At 35.8% G+C, this 24,292-nt stretch overlaps 2 protein-coding genes across 5 annotated transcripts in view; one reads left to right on the top strand and one right to left on the bottom strand.

Moving 5' to 3' along the window:
- RTN1 (reticulon 1) overlaps positions 1-24,292 on the top strand; it is a 285,115-nt gene that overhangs the window by 67,069 nt on the left and 193,754 nt on the right. The window lies entirely within an intron of this gene.
- The window catches only part of LRRC9 (leucine rich repeat containing 9), a 90,602-nt gene that overhangs the window by 42,079 nt on the left and 24,231 nt on the right, over positions 1-24,292 (bottom strand). Inside the window, exons 11-18 of the mRNA XM_081150784.1 lie at positions 19,286-19,462; positions 18,843-18,960; positions 16,777-16,909; positions 14,753-14,875; positions 13,666-13,781; positions 10,518-10,730; positions 4,954-5,073; positions 1,059-1,250 (exon numbers count right to left, since the gene is read on the bottom strand). Of these exons, the coding sequence (XP_081006910.1) occupies positions 1,059-1,250; positions 4,954-5,073; positions 10,518-10,730; positions 13,666-13,781; positions 14,753-14,875; positions 16,777-16,909; positions 18,843-18,960; positions 19,286-19,462 (1,192 nt within the window). The remainder of the gene's footprint in view (positions 1-1,058; positions 1,251-4,953; positions 5,074-10,517; positions 10,731-13,665; positions 13,782-14,752; positions 14,876-16,776; positions 16,910-18,842; positions 18,961-19,285; positions 19,463-24,292) is intronic.

The following is a 24,292-nucleotide window of genomic DNA, read 5'->3' as shown; positions in this document are numbered from 1 at the left end:
ATTACATATGTTATGGCATGGACAGGAGTGCTTCTTCATTCTTTCCCATATGACTCAGAATTATGCATCTTTTATTTTAATGTACATTTGAAAATAACGGCTTAACTTAATTCTTTACATAATAGTCAAAATTAAATTATATTTATGAATTAATCTGTTCTGTTTGGAGGTGGATGGTTCTACTCCTATGAAGGGGGGAAATCCCATAAGCTGTTGGAAAGTGACTGGTGAAAGTGTTCAAAGAACAACTGCAGTGCCTCCTTTTTATCTAGATCAGCCGGCAGCTAGTCAGCTACGAGTGTGATTCAACACGGATCTTCAGCCCTTGACATTTAATTCAGCAACAGGGAGATAGCTGTACTGTGGTCTGCTTTGGCAAAAGAAAAATATCCTTTAACTTTACAGAGCAAAATAGGAGAAATACAACAGTATAAACAGTCATATAGTCAATTGAATAAACCAGTCATGCTTTAAAAATGTTGCACAGTCTTATATACATTTTTGGAAAGCAAGAAAGGAGGGTTCCTGAAACTATAAACCTGGGGCTTGTTTTAAATATTTGGAGATACACTTAAATAGAATCATTGGGTACTGAAATTTCTTAGCATGAAGCTATGTATTTCTTGATGAGAAAAAAGTGTTCAATTTTTTTTTATAGTAGAACACATCAGGGGAGATGACAAATTTGTTTTCCCCTTAATAGTATGTTTCTTTCCCTGTAATTCTATTATTCTTGTTTCCTTTGCCTTATTACAGTAGAGTTCTAGCACACTGAGCTACATAAACTCTCTGAAGATTTGCAAATGGCAATGACATCTAACACTCTTAAAGCCATAATGCTCTCAAACTATTAGAGATTACAAAAAATTCTGATGTGAAATTACAGCGTTTTTTATAGTAACATTTGATTCATTTGATCACTACAATAAATTTAATTTAAGAAATTCTATTACAACAAAGATAGTTTGCCTATTTCTGGCTATCATTGAATACTAGTGAGAAAATGGCTTTGAAATAACAATAATTGTTTGCTTTTTTATAACATGTCTGTTGCATACCTTTTGCCACGGATTATGTCGGATGTCAAGAGTGAGAAGGCTTGTGGTGTGTTTGCATAATATATTTATTTCATCGCCAGATTTTTTTAGTTGATTCCAGCTCAAGTCTAAGTGCTTCAGTTTCATCAGGCCTCTAAATCCCTCAAGGGTTATCACGTGGTTATGGCTCGCATCCAAATATTCAAGGTTATACTGCAATACATACAAAGGGAAGTGATGCCGAGGGGATGTGGTTTGTGTTGATATAGTTCTTTCCTCTCTGATCCTCTAAGTATCCCACGTGCTCTCGATAATCCTCACAGGAAACCTAAACAGTAGTTACACTGCAGTCGTGGTATCAATGTACTCATGCTCCTGAAGAGCTACGGGTGTTTTATTTTAGTCATTTCCCTTCATTGTCACTCCATTCACCCTTATAACATAGAGTGGCACTCTTTGTTTTCAGAGAAGAGAAGGCAAAGAAAAACTGGGGAAATAATTTGTCCCCCACAAACAAGGAATTACATGTCTTACTCTTTAGGCTTTTGGTTTATACTACTGAACCCATAGCTAGGTTTAAAAAGGTTTATCTTCAGAGGTAGAAACCAAACCTATTCTATGATTTTCTTATTCAAAAGTGCATGCTTTTTAATAATAATTTTGAAAAATCATTAAAGTAATATGTTCTCTGTTGGAAGCTTGGAAACTACAATAAATAGGTACAAAGTAAAAATAGAAAACATATAATTATATTGCTCAGAAAGAATGGCTGAAAACATTGTTTTTTATTATATGGACATATATATTTTTTCTTGTACAAAACAGATTGTATTAGAATTTTGTATCATTTTAACATGTTCACATTATCATTAAATGCTCTTCAAAATTATTTTTAATGATTGCATAATAGTCTAATATGTGAACTATTAGGATTGCTTTAAACATTTTTCTGTGGACATTTAAGTGGCTCCCATTGTTGGCAACCAAAGACCATGATCATGATACTTTAACTGAGAAGCTGATATTTTTTGGAAAGGGCTTTTTAGAAATGGGTGTACTGCTTTTAAGGATTTCTATATTGTTAAGACTTTTGATAAATAACTGCCAAATAGTTTTCAAGGAAGTTTGTACCATTTTTTTTTTCTTCCAACAGTAGAATATGAGAACACCCATTTCTTTAAATACCTATCAATCCACCTGCCTCATTTTAATTTACATTGTTTATTACCAGTGAAGTCAAACATCTTTCCATTTCTTTATATTAGCCATTTTCAAATTTCTTCTTTGTTTTCATTTATTGTGCTTCATGTCTATGGCCATTTATTTAGCCAGAGCTTCATCTTACTTATTTGTAAGAAGTCTTTAAAACTTTGTTACTTGCATTTGTTGCAAGTAAATTTTTTCATAGGTATACACTAACTTAGACACAGAACAAGAAAGAGATAAAGAGAACTTTAAGAAGGTATTTTGCAACATATTTTATGATAAAAATAATATTACTATAGATTAAAAATGAATTGATGTATTTACAGCTTAATTTAAACAATTGTTTGAATTTAGCATAGAATTAGTCATTGCTATAGAATGCATAGTTCATATTGTTGGAATAGCATTATTATAGTGGTTCAGATTTCAGGAGTTGAATGTACAGGTCATTAAAATCTAAACAAATGTTCTGGAAACCAAATAGTGTTACTGACTTTTTATTCCCATGATTAAGCATAAAAAACTATCATTTCTTGAACTAAAGAATATTTGGCAGTAAAAAAGTATTAAGAAACATTCTTTTAAAATTAAATCAATTATACATTTTCTTTAGGCTTTCCTATAGCAACACTTTATGACAGAAGAAAATGAAATAACATTTAATATGCCCAGGAAACTGTAAGCCAAGGATTTTATAGCTAACAAAACTGCCTTTTAAATATAAAAGACGTAGATAAACTATTATTGACTTGCAGTAACTGAAGGGATATTGTTTTCATAAGCCCTTCCTGAGGAATCTATAATAGAATACTTTTCAGACAATCAAAATGTCTAGAGAGATACCAACCTAAGGCCTGATGATGAGAATTAAATATATAGTTACCAATTAACTTCAAGGGAGAGTTGCACAGTGTAAGGCTACATGCTCTGACAAAGTGGATATAGTGTGATGATTTTAGTTATTTTTTAAACTGAGGAGAATGAAGAGAACATACACAGTCATCCTGAGACTACTTTGTGTATCATAGGGGATAAAACAAATGAGTAATTAATTATTAAACATTCTGCCACCTTGTATCCTTGAGCGTCAGGGTTCATGATGGGGAGAAAGAAGGTAGAGATGTAAGTAACAGAGGAGAGTTAAACAAAAAGATTTGCATTCTTGAATCTGAATTGGAAATATCAGTGTAAATTGATGAGATTAGTTTCAGTTATATATGCACACCCCTCACCTGCAACAAGTTCTATCCAATGGAAAGACCTAGAAACAATGACCAACCCAGAGTGTGGTCCTGAAATACCATTTCTCTCTAAAGGAAACTAGGGATTATTGAAGAAATGGCTGATCCCATGCTGCAACAGCAAATGCATAAAATGTGTGTGAAGCATCTTTCATACCAGGTGGCGAAGAAGCTATCAAAGACCACTAGTCATGGCAAAGGGAGCTAACTTTAAGAGGCTGCCCTGGCTGAGGACGAGAGAACTTGAACTTCAACTGGGACAGTCACTGCAATGGATAGACTCTCATCAAACATGTTTAAGTTCCTGCATTCCTAATGATCTTAAAACAAACAAACAAGAAGTGAATTGCTTATCTTTGGGAAATTATAAGGAATCAATTCATTATCTTCAAAACTGGTAAATGCTGATGCTGAACAGGACCCAACTGTAACATGGAGCAGACACTCTGGACACTGGCTTTGCTTTTAGCTCTACTGAAACCCCAGTTACACTCCTTCCAGGACTGGATTAAGGGAAATGGGACTTTGAAAACCCAGGGATGTAATTCCACGCAAATAAAAATCACTCATCCTCTGGTGCGAGCCTCAGAAAATTCTATTTCTCGTGATATGGTAAGGACTCCACCCCCAGCAGTCAGTGGGGAAAGGGGTACCCCATTCCACTGGTAACAGAACCACACATGTAATTAGTTTTGTTATATAGTATATAACAGGAAAGCAGAAGCCAGACAAGATCCAAACTGATGTGCATATGAGCATTACTGTACTTTCCCGTGAACTATGAGAAGGCAAACACAGGTCAAACAAGAACTATGCATGTGACACTCAGGTAGAAAGGACAAGGCCGAGAGGAAAAGAAATCACATGGATAATGGACAGACGGGAAGAATTCACACTATTAGATGTGAAGTAGTAAGAGCAGAATAAAATGGAAACGACATTATCTAGAGGATATACATTTTTTAAAGTCTTAGATATTTTTATTTTTAAAAAATGTTTTTATTGATTTTTAGAGAAAGAGAGAGAGGGAGAAGGGAGAGATAGATAGAAACATTGATGAGCTGCCTCCTGCATGCCCCCTACTGGGGATTGAGCCTGCAGCCCAGGCCTGTGCCCCGACCCGGAATTGAACCCACGGCCTCTTGGTGCAAGCTCTGATGCTCAACCACTGAGCACACAGCCGGACTCCAAAGGATATTTTAAAAAGTCTGGAATAATTTTAATAAACTTATTTTAAAGTAGCTAGAAATCAGATATGACCACAGGTATATACTTGCTTTGCAAATGGAATCTAAATCTAAGACCTATTTTAGAGAAAGTAACATAGTATAGGGTATGTGTGTTTTGTTCCTGATCTGGGCTATATAATCTTGAATATGGTATATATGAGGCCATAATTACAAACATAATTTATCCATTAAATTAATAATTCTGTTTTACTTAAATAATTTCAAAAGAATAGTTCTTACCAAGTGGTATACATCATCTAAACAAGTAAATTCATTAAAGCTGATATTAAGTTTTCGAAGTCCTGTTAACTTGGAGAGATCTCTTAGTTTACTCAAGCTGTTTCCATGTAGATTCAGACTCTGAAGTAAAATAAAGTATAAATTTAAAAATAAGACAGATCATACTCTACACCATAATTACTTAAATAACATTAAGATTGAGCCAATAAGAAAAAAATCTAATGTATTATTTTAGAAGGTATAGTTTATAAAACATCATTGGATCTGGTTCTTGTTTAATTTGATTTTCTGCTTGGTCCCAGTTTATCAATAATTTCTTAAAATTCTTTTAAGAAAATAGTTAAATATATTGTTGAGATATTTATTAGGGCGTATATATTTCTTAGGCTAGCCAGTGAACACTGTAGTCCCTAAAGATTTTGGGTATTAGCTAGGATACCTCACGAGAGAGAGGATGGCAAGGATATACCTTGGCCATGGGAAACTGAGGGCACTGGACTAAAGAAGGAAGGCTGAGTGAGGGTGCTGACGTCGGAGGACAGAACATCAAAGAAGGAGATGGAAGAGTGGCTAAGACCATTTCTATATCAGAATTTGGCCCAGACTTCCCTGTTCATTTGTCCAGAACTACACAAAAATGAATTTTATTATATATTTTTATATTTGGGGGAGACCCCAATGTCTACGTATCTTTCTGTCGTTAAACTACACCATTGTGAATGGTATCAAGTGAAGATTATATTTATGCATAGTCTACAAAATGAACATTGGCAAAAGAAAAATATTAATAGTTTACCACAGTATTCACAATAAATGGATATTATGATAAAATCAGGTGTCTACCTCCCAATCCTCTTTATTTACAATCTAATACGCTATTATATATACTATGGACATGGCTAAATTCTTGGCAGGGAGAAACAGCTAAATGCCAAATAGTTGTCAAAACTTAGCTAAAATAGTTAAGAGGGGCCAATTTATGCAGACTAGTTTATTCTGCAGGTGACATATAGGCATCACTAGTTTATTCTGCAGATGACATACAGGCATCATCCATGGTAAGCTCTACAGATACCTTACACTTAACATGCTCGTAACTGAATTCATCATCTTCCGTATAGATTTGCCTGGTAGTTATGTTGTCAATCCTGATTAAGAGTTTTGCTGCCTGGCTCAGCAGTTGAGAGTCAACCTAGGATCCAGGCGATCGGGGTTCGATTCCCGGTCAGGGCACATGCCCGCGTTGGGGGCTCGATCAATGACTCTCTCATCATTGATGTTTCTATCTCTCTCTCTCCCTCTCCTTTCCTCTCTCTGAAATCAATAAAGATATATTTAAAAAAAAAAGTTTCGCTGCCTAACAGATATTGTTGATCATCCCCTTTCCCTCTTTTCCACGTTCATTTGTCTCTAGAAATGTTTCTCAAACCAATCACTCCATACCACCACCACCAGCAGTGCCTTAGTTCAGACTATTGTTTGTCCTTTGGACTGCTACAATAGTGTTTACTGATTCCCACACCACCAGTCTGACTTCAGTTAAATCTAACCACAAGCTGCCAAAGTTAGTCTTTACAGAGAGCCTGTTCCTTAAAGAATCTAAAATTTTTAATTTGTCTTCTAAAATCCATCCTAATGTGGCTATAATTTCCTACTCTTCCACCTACAGCTTCATGGTGCTTCCTTGTATTCCAACCTACACCTCTGCCTTCTACCAGTATACACCCTATGTTCTAGTACGTTGAATTTCTCAGTGTTCCCTGGAGACAACATGCCCTTTCAAAACCATGTACCTATGGGTAGAGTATTTCCTCTGCCTGGAAGATGTAAACAACTAAATTTCTCATATCCTTCAAAAACCTGCATAAAACTCACCTCTTTCTGTGGAACTCTCCCAGCAACTCCAAGCTTCCTATATTTTTTACATATCTGTCTCCTCCACTAAAATGATGTTCTTGATGCAGGAAAAATAATTTCTTCATTTTGAACCCCCAATACTTACCTCATTGCCTAAAACATAGCAAATGCTCAGTAAATGCTAGATGAGTAAATCATTGCAAAAGCCAGACTATAACTGACAACCCTAATTTTTACTATTTAATTGTGCTGTAAGAGGATATAGAATTGTATGTTACAAACCTGGGGTTTTCTATACATTTTATTTATTTTTATGTATGTTTTCATAAAACTCAATCAAATGGGGAACACTGAAAAGAAAATAAGAGATATGTACCTGAACTTTTCTTATAGTAGTGGCACAAAGGAAGGAAAACTAACGATGTACTGTCTAAACTTTCTTGTAATATCTAGTATTCTTACTAGAAGCGCTAGAAAGTTAGCTGGCTTTTAAGCAGTATAAGCAAATTTAAGATGAGAAACCCCTCCATTCGTCTGTTGTGGGTGTTGATCAATCAGTGCATTCAGGCTCAGGTCATAGCAGGCCCAGGTATTCTGAAATTGTGTTCTCCCCCCCCCCCCCCCCCCGCCTTGGCTTTTCATCTTAGAAACCAAACATAATAAAAAGACCTACTTTCTGTTGTAGTTTTAAACTTTTATTTAATCCCGTTAAGCCCTCAGGAATACATATTATGGAGTTTTAATCCAGTCAGAACACTTATTATACCTTTCATTACTAAGGCTTTACTATCAAAAATTTATTGCTCAAATATGAAATCTTGATGTTACAGTGCAGAAACTAATTTCTCCATACTCTCAGCTAGAAGATCGCTCCTCCTGTCATCACTGTACTGCACATTTACGAAGAAGATGGTATTATTGCCATTACATTGTGAAGATTTCCTTCCTCTCTAAGAATAACTGGTTAGGTAGGGACTTACTCTCTTTGAGATTTGGTGGATGCTAACAATGCACTTTCACCAAAGCAATCCCTAAACTTCTTGAAAAAGATGTTTTCTGAATATTTTCAGAAGCAGACTTAAAACTATTAACTTCACTTACTATTTTAAAGAATAATTTTGCATTCTCCTTTTGTTTCACACAGTCACTTGAGAAAAAAGTTGTCATCACAAACAATGGATCTAGAAGTGTCACAATGGAGCAATGTAATTGACTTAGAAGATAGTAAAAATCAATGCAATGTACAGATCATGTATCAAAGAAATGTACACTTGAAACCTATATAATCTTATTAACCAATGTCACCCCAATACATTTAATACAAACAATAACAAATCACTTCTGAATTTTTATGTGTATCTCAGCTTTCAGAGCAAACATAGAAAGACAGTGTTGTATAAGAATAACTTGTCTTCTCAAGTATTCTTATGAATTTATCAATCAAATGTCAGTTCTGCAGGTTCAAGTAAACAACCCACTTTCTCTGTAAGAACCACTTGCTGTTTATGAAGACATTTTTTTTTAAGCAGGTTGCTAATGAATATCTCATGTGTGCCAGGTATTGTGCTAGATAAATGGTAGAGCTGATCCATACAGTGTTTGAGTCAATTAGAAAAAAGGCACTCTTTCCTTAAGACATTTTTTTTCCAGGTTTTAGAAAATTGTCACAATATGCCACTTTTGTTAATACAAGAAATTTTACCACAGCCCGGGCGGGTGTGGCTCAGGGGTTGAGCATCAACCTAGGATCCAGGCGATCGGGGTTCGATTCCCAGTCAGGGCACGTGCCCGGGTTGTGGGCTAGGCAGCCGATCAATGACTCTCATCATTGATATTTCTATCTCTCTCTCTCCCTCTCCTTTTTTCTCATCATTGATATTTCTGTCTCTCTCTCTCCCTCTCCTTTCCTCTCTCTGAAATCAATATATATATATTTTAAAAAACTTTACCACAGGTTGTCAGAAAATTGTTGTAGTAAACATACTACTTTATGATTTAAAAGGTGCCCCTCTTGTGCAATGCATACTGCCCAGTCTTACATTGTTGCCCTGGTCCTGGGATGTACGTGATTAAGAGCCACCACAGCCTCTGCCTCTGTGGAATTTAGTGTCTTGGAAGGATACCCAGCATAGAACAAAGGAATACAACGTAGACTCAGGCAAGAGAAGACTTTAATGCTTAAGTATATATCTAAAATATGTGTGGCACTTCACTGAGAGAAGGGTGTCTGGGGAGAACATTCCATGCAGAAAGACTAACAAGTTCAGAGGCTCTGTGTTGGCTGCAAGCAGAGTGCATTTCAGAAACAGGAAGGAGGCTGAGCACAGAGAGCTAAAGGGAGAGTAATATGAAGAGTCTGGAAAGGTAGCTGAGGGACCAGGCCATGCAAAACTTTATAAGCCATAGAAAAGATTTTGGTTTTATTTTAAAACAATGAAAAATCATTTGAGGATGTCAAGTACAAGTCGTGAGGGGTGACAAATGTGCCATGATCAGATTTACATTTTGAAGGTATTACTCTAGCTTCAACATGGAGAATGAGTTGGGGGTTCACAGTGGAAGCAGGACAGACGTCTGTTGCCTAGCTCTGGGAGGCACCCCCTCCACCTTTTATTGTGCTATATTGAATTATATAATGAATGGCATCCAAAGAACTCATTAACCATGCACAGTAATATGCCATGCACGGTGCCTCCTGGAGTTGGGCAACGGTGCGATGGTAGAAGGAATGGTAGAAGGCTATGGCAGTAGTCTAGGCCAGAGATAAAGGTAGTTTGTATAGAATGGTAGCAGAGATGAAATGGACAGATCTGAAAGTCAAGATAAGGAGGGAGGCTTAAGGAGGTAGAATTGCCATAGGAAAAGTCATTTCAATAAGTTAATTCAATTCTGTTGACTAATTTTGTAAAGGTAATGCTCCTATATTTTGTGTTAATTAATCCTGGAAACTGGTTTGAAACTTATCTGTCTTCATCTTAATAATTTAAGGAGAGTTTATTTGCTACTCAGGAATAAAATCCCTTGCAAACTAGCAGGATACCTCTAGACCTACACTGTCTTGTATAGTAGCCACTAGTCACATGTAGCTATTGAGCACCTGAAATGTGAGTAGTCTGAATTGGGATTTGTATAAACTATACTCTGGAACTCAGACTTATTATGAAACTATCTGATTAATGAATCTTAATATCAATTGCATGTTGAAATGGTAATATTTTGGGTATGTTGGATTAACTAAAATATATTACTGAAATTAACCTTGCCTTTTAATTTTTTATTTATTTATTATTTATTGATTTTCAAGAGAGAGAGAGGGAGAGGGAGAAAGAGAGAGATTGATTTGTTTTACTTATTTATGTATTAATTGGTTGATTCTTCTATGTGCTCTGACTGAGGATTAAACCTGCAACCTTGGTATATCAGGATGATGCTCTAACCAACTGAGCCACCTGGGCAGGGCCAGTTTTTAAAAAACTTTTAAAATGTGGCTAACAGAAAATTTAAAGTTACATATGTGGTTACTATTATATTACTACCAGAAAACACAGATCTACTCCACAGAGAAAGAAAGGGTTGGACACTTTTGAATTTGACAGAAGGATGCCTGGCATCTTCAGATAGGTGGTGTAATATCTTTAAATTTCATGATAGATTCTGATTCCAAATTCAAGGCTCTTGTCCCAAAATTTTATCAACATAATACTTACCACAATATTACTGTATATGCTAGTCTTGGCAAGGGAAAGTATTGTTTTATCATCCAAACTAATAAGTTTTGGTTTGGGCTTGATTCTAGGGTCCATTTTTATAACTTCATCATCAAATTTCAATTCCTGAGACAATACTGATCCTTCTGAAAATTTTTTGCTTTCTTCTAGAATAACATTGTTGAATGAAGAAAATAAAGATTGAGCCTTGACCTAAAAAATTTATTAAAAATATTGAAAATTTTGTTGCTGTATTTATCATTTTGAAAAAGAAATAAGCTATCTAGAAAATGTAAGTTTTTTCAGTTCTATAGTAATATCGATGATGATCAGGATTACATTAGGAAATGTATGAGAGTACGTTAAAATTGTGGGCTAAGAATAGGTGTAGGGTATTCATCCCCTCCCACTAAAGATTTCTTAAAACTAGCAAAAAATAATTAAAAAAATTTTATAACCATGGATAGAGCACCAACAAAAAACTAGAAATTGTGAGACATAAATCAGAAGGGACTGAACTGACAGAAATAGGAGCAGAAATGTAACCTCTAGCCAAAATATATGCAGGAGATAACCACTTCGAAGAGCAGGTCCAGAGAAACTTGGTGTTCAGAGTGTTGAAGTAAAATAGCAGGAGGATGCTCCAGGTAATTAGTAATCAGGTAATTAGGTAATTATGGTAAGAATTACGTATGGGTGAACAAGAACAACATGAGCACACAGAAAGGCTCTAGAAAAAAACAAAATGGTCTATAAGAGAGTTTTCAAAAATCTGGGAGAATAAAGCATCTATAATAGAATAAAGCATCTACTATAGAAAAAATAGGGCAAACACTTCAAAGTTGAAGTGAAAACAATAAATGAAAAAAAAGTTCAATAAATGCTTTGAAAAACCAAATGGATATGGCAGCAGATCAAATCAGCAACATGGAAGCTAATACTGCAAAATCTTCCAGAACACTGAATTTTAAAAATGAAGACGTAAAATATGAAAGAAAAAAATTACAAGATATGGATGATCTATTCAGAATTCCAATGTTTAATTAATAAAGGTTCCAGGGGCTTTGACAGAAAACAGAAGAGAGGAAATAATCAAGGAGTTAAGAGAAGAAAACTTCCCTGGAGTGAAGAAAGAACTGAATTTTCAGATTGCAAGAGCTCATGAAGCGGCCAGCAGAAGAAAGATGGAGTTGGTGTCTTTGCTGACGTCACTGAACAGTCACAACCGTCAGGAACTGCCCACCTCTCAGCTTCTTCTTATTTTAGTTTCTTCTATATACTGTTTGTCTGGGTTTCTGTGTCTTTTGCTGAAAACATACTTGACTATTACAATCCCATTTATAATAACAATATAAAATATGAATGCCCAGAACTATACTTAACAAGAACTCAGACCTATATAAAGAAAACTGTAAGAGAGGACTTGAGTAAGTGGAATAACTTATCATGTTCCTGGATGGGAGGCCCAATACTGCAAAGTATTCATTTTGCCCTAAATTAAGTTTTAAAATCAAATTCTAATAGGATTTTAAAAACAGAACTTAATAAGCTGATTCTAAATTTTATTTAGAAAAGAAGATGCTCAAGAGTAGCCATGAATTCTTTTTTAAATGAGTTGGCAGAGGAAGGGAATTTGCCCCATCACTTATCAAAACATATCATCAAGGTTGTGATAACCAAAATAATGTGGTAGGGGATCCAACATTAGACAAGGAGATGAATGGAACAGACAGATCTATAAATAGACCCCTTGTATGTGAAAATAATTTTAACAATAAAGATGGTATTTTAAAGCAGAGCAGAAAAGATGATGCTTGTCAAGTAGCTATTCATTTTTAAGAAAAAATTATTTGATAACCCTATGTACCTCACACAATATAAAATGATACCTAGATGGAACTAAAAAGCTAAAAGTTTTAGAACAACCTATATAAGACTTGGAAGAAAATAAAGAATATTTATATAAGCCTTCTGAAATAGACATCAAATTCAGAATACATACTAGAAAAGACAGAGAAAAAATCTGACTTAAAAATTAATGTGTAAATTACAAATTAAAATGACAAGTTTTATTGATATGAGTAAAATTACAATACAAGTGAGAGAAAATATTTGGAACATGTAGGCACAATAAAGGATTAATATCCAGAATGCATATAAGAATTTTTCCAATCAGTATGAAAACAATAGAGTCCAATAGAAAATGGTCAAAGGCTATAACAGGTGATTCATAAAACTATAAATAATCTATAACACATGAAAGAATAAAATACCCTTTTTTGCCCATCAGAATGAGGGGGGAAAAAGATTGATAATATCTTGTGTTGGTAAAGATGCAAAGAAACAAATGCTGTCATACACTGTTGGAAATTTGTAAAATGGTAAAAGCTTTCTGGAGAGTGCTGGAAAAACCTATCAAAATTGAAAATAACTATCCATATTCTTCTTCAAATCTATGCTGCAGAGAAACATCCATATCTGTGTAAAGATGTGTCTATAATGATGGTCACTGAAATATTGCTTCGAATAGTAATAAAACTGAGAGCAACCTATGTTTCATCAACAGGTAAGTCAATAAATAAGAGTATTACTGAATGGCATGCACCTACCAAAAGAATGAGGCGTAGACCTCTATGTCCTGAAGAGAAAATATGCCCCAAATATATTGTTAAAGGCAAAAATCTTCACAGAATACTTAGAACATCTTACAATGTAGAATGGTATGTGTTGTTATATATGTCAATGCACAAAAAAAGTTTGCAAACAAACCCACAAAGATGTTAACTGTGGATGCCTCATGAAAGGGAGTGGGGATGAAGTGAAAGCAGATTTTCATGTTTATTCTATATTCTTCAATACTCTTCAAAATGAAACATAATATACTTTTTTGATTCTTAGATAGATTAATAAACAACAAATTCAGTAAGTTCCAACTACTGTATTAAGTTAGTATTGGGTTTGAATCTTTCCAGTGGGACTTCAGCCATATGCTACTCGTGTAATATATTGGCACAATTAAAAATGATTTGTTTTTAAATTTAAGTATATATACATATGTATAAAATAAATTTGATATAACATTATTAGACTTCAAATTAATGTTCTTTTCTCATTTAAGTAAATCCTAGTTTTAAAAATACATTCATACCACTGTAATATACTCAAATTCAACGATGTATTCTGGCAAAACAAGGTCATGATCAAAGATGAACCACTTGCACTGCCGAAAGCTGCAATCACAGTTTCTTTGTCCCACTATTGAATCTAGAGTAAAATCAGAAACAAAAACAGGCAAAACAAACTCTTCAAAATGAAACATTATATACTTTTTTGATTCTTATATAGATTAATAAACAACAAATTCAGTAAGTTCCAACTACTGTATTAAGTTAGTATTTTGTTTTGTTTTCTTATATATTCCCACACTGCCTAGATAGCTTGTTAATTCTATAAACACTTACTAGTTGCCCTTTTACTACATAGATTAGTGGGGTTTACTTTTATTCATATTATTTCCCCTTTCATACTTTTTCCCTTTTCTATTCAATATGTGACCACATAATTTTGACAAATGTATTACTTTAAAACCTTTGTTGTTAAAAGATGGGTGGGTTTTATCTGAAATACATATTATACATCATATATAATACATATATAAGATTATATGTCTGTAAAATATAAAATTGTACAAAATAAAATATTTGCACACACACATATAAATGACATTGAAGTAGGGGACAGAAAAATGGAAGCTCATTAATAGTTAGGAACATTTTTTTTTTGTAGAAAAGTTTGCAAACTACTTTAAGTAGAGGTTAAATTATAAGCAACTGTATTAAATACAAACATTTTGTATTCATAAAGATGATTATGCTAAGTGAAATAAGCCAGTCAGAGAAAGACAAGTACCACATGATCTCATTCATGTGGAATGTAATAAACAAAATAAACTGATGACCAAAATAGATCCAGAGACAGAAGCATGGAACAGACTGAGGGATCTCAGAGGGAAGGTGGGGGTGGAGGAGTGGGTGGGGAGAGATTAATCAAAGAACTTATATGCTTATATTCATAACCCATGGACACAGACATTGTTATGGGGAAGGCCTGGGGGTGGGGTGGATGCAGGGTGGAAGGGATTAATGGGGGAAAAAAGGGACCATCTGTAATACTTTCAACAGTAAAGATAAAGTAAAAAAAAGATGAAAGCACATTTCTCTTTATGGCAGACATACTTAGTATACATTTTCGAGGAACGAACACTGAATTAAGCATTGGATAGTTGGCTTGACTGATGGAGTCCTGTTCACGAGCCTGACCACTCTGGCCAAGGAAAGCCTTTGTAATGAGGAGGATGCCTAAGTTGAAAAAAAAAATCACTTTTAACAATAATTCATTTTAGTAATTTTCCAATATCACTTTCCTTATTGGCCCCAGACTTGACTGTATGTTCTGTAAAGGCAGAGATCCCGGCTGTCTTGTTGCCACTGGATAGCACATAGCACAATGCTGGATCCAAAGGAGGAGCTCAGTAAATACTAGTTGAATAAACGAAATGGTTATAAAAGGGGACCCCTGTGATTGTATCAAGCAAAGCTTTATAGAAAAGAAAGAACCCAGTAATTTAGCAATGCTTTTATTAAGTAACTTAAAATAAGAAATCTGTTGTTCTTAATGTTAGCTAATGTAAAAATCCACCTGTGGCTTAGAGCATAGGAGACATTCAGCAAAGGCCTCCTGAGGGGAAGGATAAACACCTCCTTCTCCTTGAGATGTTAGGGAACCTTGAGATCCACTATACCCCAAGGATCTCCAGGAGCCACTGGATTCTTAGAGTAACTTCTAATTACTGTGCAGGAAACATACAGAAGACTTTTTAAAAAACCATGGATAAGTTATAAAATGTTAATTGGTAGAAACTCATTGCTTTGGAAAGCATATTTCAGAAGGATATAGAAAAACACCGTAGGTGTTTCTTAGGGCGGGAATGGAGACGAATGAGAAAAAAGAATTAAGTCGTTTTTTCAAATAAAGAATCCTTTCTAGATTCAATAATCTCAGTTTTCTGATTATTATTAACTGAATGAAAGACTACAAAACACACATAGGTCATCTTAGCAGAGCTATAGTCTGGAACCCAGAATATCACTCACATAAGTAAGTTAACCAAATTTCTGACTGTTCAATCTTCAGGAGGCTGGAGAGTTGAGACCAGAAAATAGGCGTCCCTTACCCGAGACCTGATCAGTTCTCCTCATTATATATTCTTTGGTACTGTCCATTAATACCACATCTTTGTAGCTCTTAGGATAACTGTAATTTTACATTTATTTGCATAATCATTAATGTTTGTAAGCACCATAAAGGAGAAACTGTGTCTAGTTTGCACTGACTTTCCCTGTCACCTACCAAGTGCCTAACACCCACCCAGTAAGCATCTGCTAAGTACCGGGGGGGGGGGCTGAAGAATGAACAGCGGGAGGGGGTCAGGCAAGAGAGGACATGATGAGCGGTTCTTTTTCCCTAATCTGCAGGTACCAGGGAACCTCTTCTAGAGGTGTCCTACGAACTAGGTTATGTACTTTTATTTACATATATTCAAGATGCAAATAAAGTTCTGATGACTGAAGAAATTAATATCAAAAGTTTATCTTTAAAAAGACAACATAAAGCAATCTATATACTTTGCAATGGGTCTTTAGCCAATTTTGGATTTATAACCAGATTTTCTTTTCAGCTTATATTTTTATAATTAAGGACAAATAAGGCCTGTCTTCCTGACTGCTCTATATGATGGTGATTGCATAAATGGGCCAAGTTCTCTTTTCTCTTTCCTATGAATTTGGGGTGTGTGGGGTATGTGTGTATGTGTATAATATATATATTTATATGTATGTATAAATATATATATTTATATGTATGTATAAATATATGTATGTATATACAAAGCTTATTTATTTTAAGATGCAATGAACAAAAGCAGACTGTGAAAAGTGTTTATATCACATAGGTTGGATTAAATATGAGTAACAAATGAGTCTTATCCTATTAATGCTGACACATAATAATCATTCAGTAATATTTATTGACAACCTGACTAAGAGATGAGAAAGTCATGTACCACTACACTGGTAACTACTAACTAAAATGGGTTTCAGAAAATCTTCCAGGTTGATAAAACCAAGTATCAAAAATGTTATGAAAATGACTTTAAAGACTTAGAATTTAAAAGTTCGGAAGTAGTGCATAATTGTATTACCATGTCTAAAGAGCTCATTGTCAAAAGAGTTTTTCTTCTCATTCTTGTACTTTTGCTGTAGAAATTCAATTCTGGGACACTCACACATACTTAGGCTGTTAGCAAGAATAACAGCTTCTTTTCTGAGAGGCAGCTGTAATGAAAAAACAAAGGCAGTATTTTTACAAAATTGACAGTGCTTCAACTTCAATATTGTGGGTTTATTATTTTACGTTTATATTTCTGGTTAAAAAAAAATGCAGACCAGACCCAGACTCACTGAAAAGAGGTAGATAACCTTCAGGAACTGGTCCAAGAACCTTTTTGATAAATTTTAATAATACATTTTACTTGAATATTTCCAAAATATTATCATTTCAATATGTATAATCAATATAAGAAATTACAGTCTTGTTTTCTGTACCATGTCTTCAAAAATTTTAAACTTAGAGCACATCTCAGTTCTGAGTGGTGGCATTTCAAACGCTAAGCCATCACATGTGGGTAGTGGCTACTGTACTGGACAGAGCAGTGCAGAGCACCGCTGCGGGGCTGAGAGATGTTGCGTCTCCTTTGGGAGATGCAGGAGTTAAAGCACTAGCACAACGTCTGGCAGAAAACACCCAGAAATGTTAGTCCCATCCTCCCCCCACCCTCTGTACCCATGATGGTTCATAGTTCTTGGCAATGACCCTGAGCTCTGCACTCTGCCGACTAAAGCCCTCAATCCCACCTCCTCCGTTTCTCTTCCAGGAGGTAAGTGAGGGCACTCTGGCACACCACCCTGCTGAAGCCACATGGTCTCTGGCCTGAGCTGCTGTTAGCACCTCCTGCATATAGTGCCCTTGTCATTTGCTCCTACTCCCTCCAATCCATTCTCCACTGAGCAGCTGGGAGGCTTTTTCTTTTTTTTTGGTCATTTTAAAAATTGTGGTGAAAAATATGTTAAAAGCTACCATTTTAACCATTTTTAAACGTACAATTCATGGGCATTAAGTACAGTGCAACCACCACCACTACCCATTTCCAGAACTTTTCACCATCCCAAAGAGAAGCTCTGTACCCACCAAGCAATGGCTTCTTATTCCCCAGCTCTCCCACCCCACTGGTGACCCCTATTCCACTTTCTGTCTCTACCAATGTGCCTATTCTAGGTACCTTCTGTAAGTGGAATCATATAGTATTGATGTCTGGCTTCTTTCACATACATAATGTTTTCAAGGTTCATTCATGTGGTAGCATGTATCAGAATTTCACTACTTTTTATGGCTGATTAATACTGTGTTATAAATATATACATTGTGTTTACCCATTCATTTGTCGATGGACATTTGGGTTGTTTCTACTTTTTGTCTCTTGTCAATAATAATGTTGGGAACATTGATATGCGAGAACTTTTTATGCATATCTCACTAAATCCTAACTACAACTCTGTGAAGTAGGTACTATTATCATCTTTATTTTGCAGATAGGAAGAAACAGGCACAGCGAGGGGAAGTCCCATAGCTGGTGAGTGGGGAAGCAGGATTCAAACACAGCACTGCCTTCCTTTTATGCGCGCCACGATGTGAGGAGGGCTAGGAAACACTGCTGCCCTCCAGCTGCCTCAACAAGAGGGCGAGGACTGAGAAAGGCTGACAATACCGTGGCGCTCAGGAGTGGCCAGGAATAGAGCAGCGTCGGCACCCGGGTGGGGACAGTGAAGCAGAGAGTGAAGAAGTGGTGGCAGTAAAAGGAAAGAGAAAGACCGGATGACAGCTAGAAAGCACAGCAGTTAAGTGAATGTATGTATTTTCTCAAGATGGAGAGGACCTTGGACAGTTGAAAACAGGTTAAAGAAATAGATTTCAAGATGTCAACAAAAGGATCACAACATAAAAAATAAGATGCCAGATAAATCAATGGACTTAGTCTTGTACAATCCAAAGAATGAGGATGCTATGCTTCTACGATGGCACTTAGCTTTCTGTGAAACAGAGGCTGCTGCGCACACATGCGGACGAAAGCCCTGAGAGGCAAGCCAGGCTTGGCCAGCGCAGCGCTCTGCTGCCAGGAGGACAGCGTGGCTCTGGGGCGCTTCGTGCTACCTTGCTTGTTTCACTGTCATTGAATCCTCTTTCAAGGATCTGTAGCAGGTGCTTTTTCTTCACTGTAACTTCAGGATCAAAAACATAGAAGAGGCATTCCAGCATCTTTCGATAGCTCCTCAAGAATAGACACAAAAAGGGAAAAAATGTGAGAGCCGATTTTTAATAAGCTTACCCATAAATAAGAAGATTGCCCAGGATATATCCCAATTACATTGGATGCTCCAGTGTCATTATTAAACCTCCACTCCCCCTCAGTATCCAAAAAAGCCCAAATGTGGGTAAACTAGGAGGTCATCATGGTCAAAGATGATGCATGGAAAGGAAATATTTACTAAGAAGGTACATTTTCACTCTTGTAAACTTTTAAAGCAGAAAGACATTTTTACAAAATAAAATCTGGCATTTAAAAAAAATGTTCCTTATGGAATTTAACTTCTTACTCTGAATCATGCATATCTTCATTGTCCAAAAATGTTTGGAATTTATCTTCAAATTTTAGTCTCAGAATACGGTTGTTAACTTTGATGACACGTTTTACTTTCACTCCTGTAATACCATATGTTCTGAAGTCCCATGAACAAAAACGTGATAGAATTAATTCATAGCAGGAATTAAACCTATATGAGGATACAGGATACATACACAGAAAATAACAGATTTTCCTTAAAATGCTGAAGAACAAAAGTTACATATAATAGTTATATCCCACATTTTATGTTTTTCCCCCTAAATATATATTGTCATATAGGAACCATTATGGTTCAAACTGGGCACACTTATTCAATCAATAAAAGAGATGCTAAACTTTGAAACATAAAATTAATAGTTCTTTTATTATTATGGATTTATGCTGGCTGAAAGATGTATTAGTAGAGCAGTCCTGCGTTTCTGAAGCTCTTTCTCTTTTGGCTTCAGTAAAACTACATGTTTCTTGTCTCCTGCACCTTGGGTGCTGCTTCATGGTTTTCTTCACTGCTGCTGTTTCCTCTGACAGACTCTTGAAAGTTGGGTGGCTCCAGGACTAAGTCTTTGGCTCTCTGGTTCCCATGCACACTATGCCTAGGTAATTTCATCTGGTCCTTTGGCAATATACAATACAAAATATTACACACACACACACAAACACACACACATCTTCCAACATTTTATTTCTAGACTTTTTCTCTACTCAACTTATCTGGATAATACCTATGCCAGATATATCCAGCTACCTACTTGATATGCTTCCTCGCATATGTAATAGGCCTCTCAAACTTAACCAATGCCTGCCCCTAAACCTGTTCCTCTTGAGTGTTTTCTATCTCAGTATATGGTACCACCATGTGACTAGTAGCTTAGGTTAAGACCCCAGGAATAAACCTTGCCTCCTCTCTTCTTCACCAATATCTAATTCCTCAGCAAGTCCATTTGGCCCTGCATCTAAAATACATCCTGAATATGACCCCATTTTATCATCGCCACTGTGATTAGCCTACTCCAAATCACCATCATCTCTCGGTGGGACTACTGCGATAACTTCGTAACTAGGGGTACAGACGTGAAAGAGGCAGGGTTCCTGCTGTCATGAAGCCTATATTACAAGGGAGTTGGACAAAACAATATAATAAGACGTAAATAAAATAATTTCTAAACTGATAAGTGCCTTGAAGAAACAAGAGGTTTGAGATAAGGAATGGAGTGGGGGCTACTTAAGAAAGATCTTGGGTAAGATCTTTCAGAGAAGATATTTGAGCTAAGAATTTGAGGAGGAGGAGAAGGGGTGGGCCATGTGAAGATCTCTAAGCTGCTCTCTGCTGCCCTCATCTGGCCATGATCACAATAATTCTGGCCCTGTCTTGAAGTCTCACAGAATTTAGATTAAGATGAGATTTTAAAATGGATCAATTTGAATTTTGAGCATTGCCTTTTTCACTAGCACAGACTGAACCAGTGCCGCCAGGAGCTGCCCAATTACTCCTCCCTTAGAAGTGAGAAGTGAGCTGCCCAAACCAATTCCAGAAGAGCTCACAGCCTGATAGAGGAGGCAAATGTGTAGTGTTCCTATCCAGCACAATGCTGCCAACTAGTTTGGAGGTCTGGCCAAACAGCCACATTATTATGTGGAGTGGGAAAACTGCAGGCTACAGTGAGAGACAAAGGAGGACACTACATAATGATAAAAGGAGCAGTCCAACAAGAGGATATATTTGATAAACATTTATGCACCCAACACAGGAGCATTTAAATATGTAAATCAAATCTTGATGCATATAAAAGGAGAGATTGATAGTAATACAGTCATAGTAGGGGATTTTAACACCCCATTGACATCAATTGATAGGTCTTCAAGACAGAAAATCAACAAGGAAATAGTGGCCTTAAATTACACACTAGATCAGATAGATTTAATTGATATCTTCAGAATATTTTACCCAAAAGCAGCAGAATATACATTTTTTTCAAGTGTCCATGGAACATGGAACATTTTTTAGGACAGACCCAAGTCTCAATAAATTTAAGAAGATTGAAATGATATCAAGCATCTTCTCTGACCATAATGATATGAATCTATAAATCAACCTCAAGAAGCAGCTGAGAAAACAAAGTGATGGAGGCTAAATAACATGTTATTCAACAATGAATGGGTTTACAACGAGGTCAAGGAAGAAATCAAAAGATACCTTGAAACAAATGAAAATGAGAACATACCCACTCCAAATCTATGGGACATGGCGAAAGCAGTCCTAAGAGGGAAATTCAGAGCATTACTGACCTACCTCAGGAAACAAGAAAAAACTTAAATAAACAATCTTACTTTACACTTAAAGGAACTGGGGGGAAAAATAATAAACAAAGCCCAAAGTGAGTAGCAGGAAGGAAATAATAAAGATCAGAACAGAAATAAAATAGAGTCTAAAAGAACACTACAAAAGATCAATGAAACCAAGAGCTGGTTCTTTGAAAAGATAAACAAGATTGACAAACCTTTAACCAGACTCATTAAAAAAAAAGAGAGAGGACCCAAATAAATAAAATCAGAAATGAAAGAGGAGAAGTAACAACAGACACTAAAGAAATACAAAGGATTGTAAGAAAATATTACGAACAACTATATGCCAACAAATTGGACAATCTGGAAGAAACAGATATAGATTCCTAGAAACATACAATCTTCCAAAACTAAATCAGGAAAACATTAGAGAAGCTAAATAGACTGATTACATCCAGTGAAACTGAAGCAGTAATAGAAAAACTCCCAACAAATAAAGGTCCTGGACCAGATGGCTTCACAGGCGAATTCTACCAAACATTCAAAGAACTAACACCTATCCTTTTCAAAACTATTCCAAAAAATTCAAGAGGAGGGAAGACTCTCAAGCACTTTTTATGAGGCTAGCATCACCCTAATTCCAAAACCAGATAAAGATACTATAAAGAAAGAAAATAATAGGCCAACATCCCTGATGATCATAGATGCCAAAATCCTCAACAAAATATTAGAAAACTGAATCCAGCAATACATTAAAAAGATCATACGCCATGATCAGCCCTGGCTGGTGTGGTTCAGTGGTTAGAGCATTGACCCATGCACTGAAGGGTCATGGGTTCAATTCTGTCAAGGGCACATGTTTGGGTTGTGGGTTCGATCCTCAGCCCCGGTAAGGGTGTGTGCAGGAGAGTCTATGTCTGTCTGTCTGTCTGTCTCTCTCTCTCTCTCCCTCCCTCCCCCCTTCCCCGCTTTCCCTCTCTTCCACTCTCTCTAAAAAAACAAAACAAAACAAAACAAAGGAAAAATATCCTCAGGTGAGGATTAACCAAAATCATCATCATCATCATCGTCATTATATACCATGATCAAGTGTGATTTATCCCGGAGATGCAAGCTTGGTACAATATCTGCAAATCAATAAACATGATATACCACATAAACAAAATGAAGAATAAAAACCACATGATAATATCAATAGATGCAGAAAAAGCATTTGATAAAATCCAGCACCCATTTGCGACAAAATCTCTCAGCAAAGTGGGAATAGAGGGAACAGACCTCAATGTAATAAAGGTCATATGTGACCAACCGACAGCTACCATCATACTCAATGGGCAAAAACTAAAAGCATTTCCCTTAAGAACAAGACAGGGATGTCTGTTCCGCTTTCACCGCCCAGATTCAACATAGCACTGGAAGTCCTAGCCACAGAAATCAGACAAGAAGAAATAAAAGGCATCGACATTGGAAAGGAGGAAGTAAAACTGTCATTGTTTGCAGATGACATGATATTGTACATAGAAAACTTTAAAGACTCCACCAAAAGCTACTAGATCTAATAAATGAATTTGGCAAAGTAGAATACAAAATTAATATTCAGAAATCAGTGGTATTTCTACACACCAGTAATGGACTATCAAAAAGAGAAACTAAGGAAACAATCCCATTTACTATTGCAACAACAACAAAAATAAGGTATCTAGTAATACATTTCATAAAAGGAGGTAAAAGACGTATACTCAGAAAACTGTAGGACACTGAAAAAAGTTATTGAAGAAGAAACAAATAAGTGGAAGCATATACCATGCTCATGGATAGGAAGAATTAACATCATTAAAGTGTCCATACTACCCAAAGCAATCTATAGATTCAATGCAATTCCTATTAAAATACCAATGGCATATTTCACAGATCTAGAACAAATATTCTAAAAATTTATATGGAACCAAAAAGACCCCACATAGCCTCAGCAATCTTGTGAAAGAACAAAGTTGGAGCTATCACAATATTGAATATCAAACTATATTACAAGGCCATTGTAATCAAAACAGCCTGGTACTGGCATAAGAACAGGCATATAGATCAATGGAACAGACCAGAGAGCCCAGAAATCAACCCATGCCGTTATGGTCAATTAATATTTGACAAAGGAACCAAGAGCATACAATGGGGTAAAGATAGTTTCTTCAATAAGTGGTGTTGGTAAAATTCGACAGGCACATGCAAAAAAATGAAACTAGACCACCAACTTACACCATACACAAGAATAAACTCAAAATGGATAAAATAATTAAATGTAAGTTGCAAAACCATAAAAATCCTAGAAGAAAACGTAGGTAGTAAAATCTCAGACATCTCTGGTAGCAATATTTTTGTAGATATGTCTCCTAGGGCAAGGGAAATAAAGGAAAAAAATAAACACATGGGACTACATCAAACTAAAAAGCTTCTGCACAGCAAAAGAAACCTTCAACAAAATGAAAAGGGAGCTCGCTATATGGGAGAACATATTTGCCAATGATACATCTATCTGATAAGGGGTTAATTTCCAAAATATAGAGAGAATTTATATGACTTAACACCAGGAAGACAATCCAATTAAAAAATGGGCAAAGGACCTGAATAGACATGTCTCTAAAGAGGACAAACAGATGCCTAATAGACATTATGAAAAATGCTCAAAGTCACTAACTATCAG

Source organism: Miniopterus schreibersii, assembly GCF_964146895.1.
Source record: "Miniopterus schreibersii genome assembly, chromosome: 1".
NCBI classification, from domain to species: Eukaryota; Metazoa; Chordata; class Mammalia; order Chiroptera; family Miniopteridae; genus Miniopterus; species Miniopterus schreibersii.
This window is presented reverse-complemented; position numbering and strand designations above follow the sequence as displayed.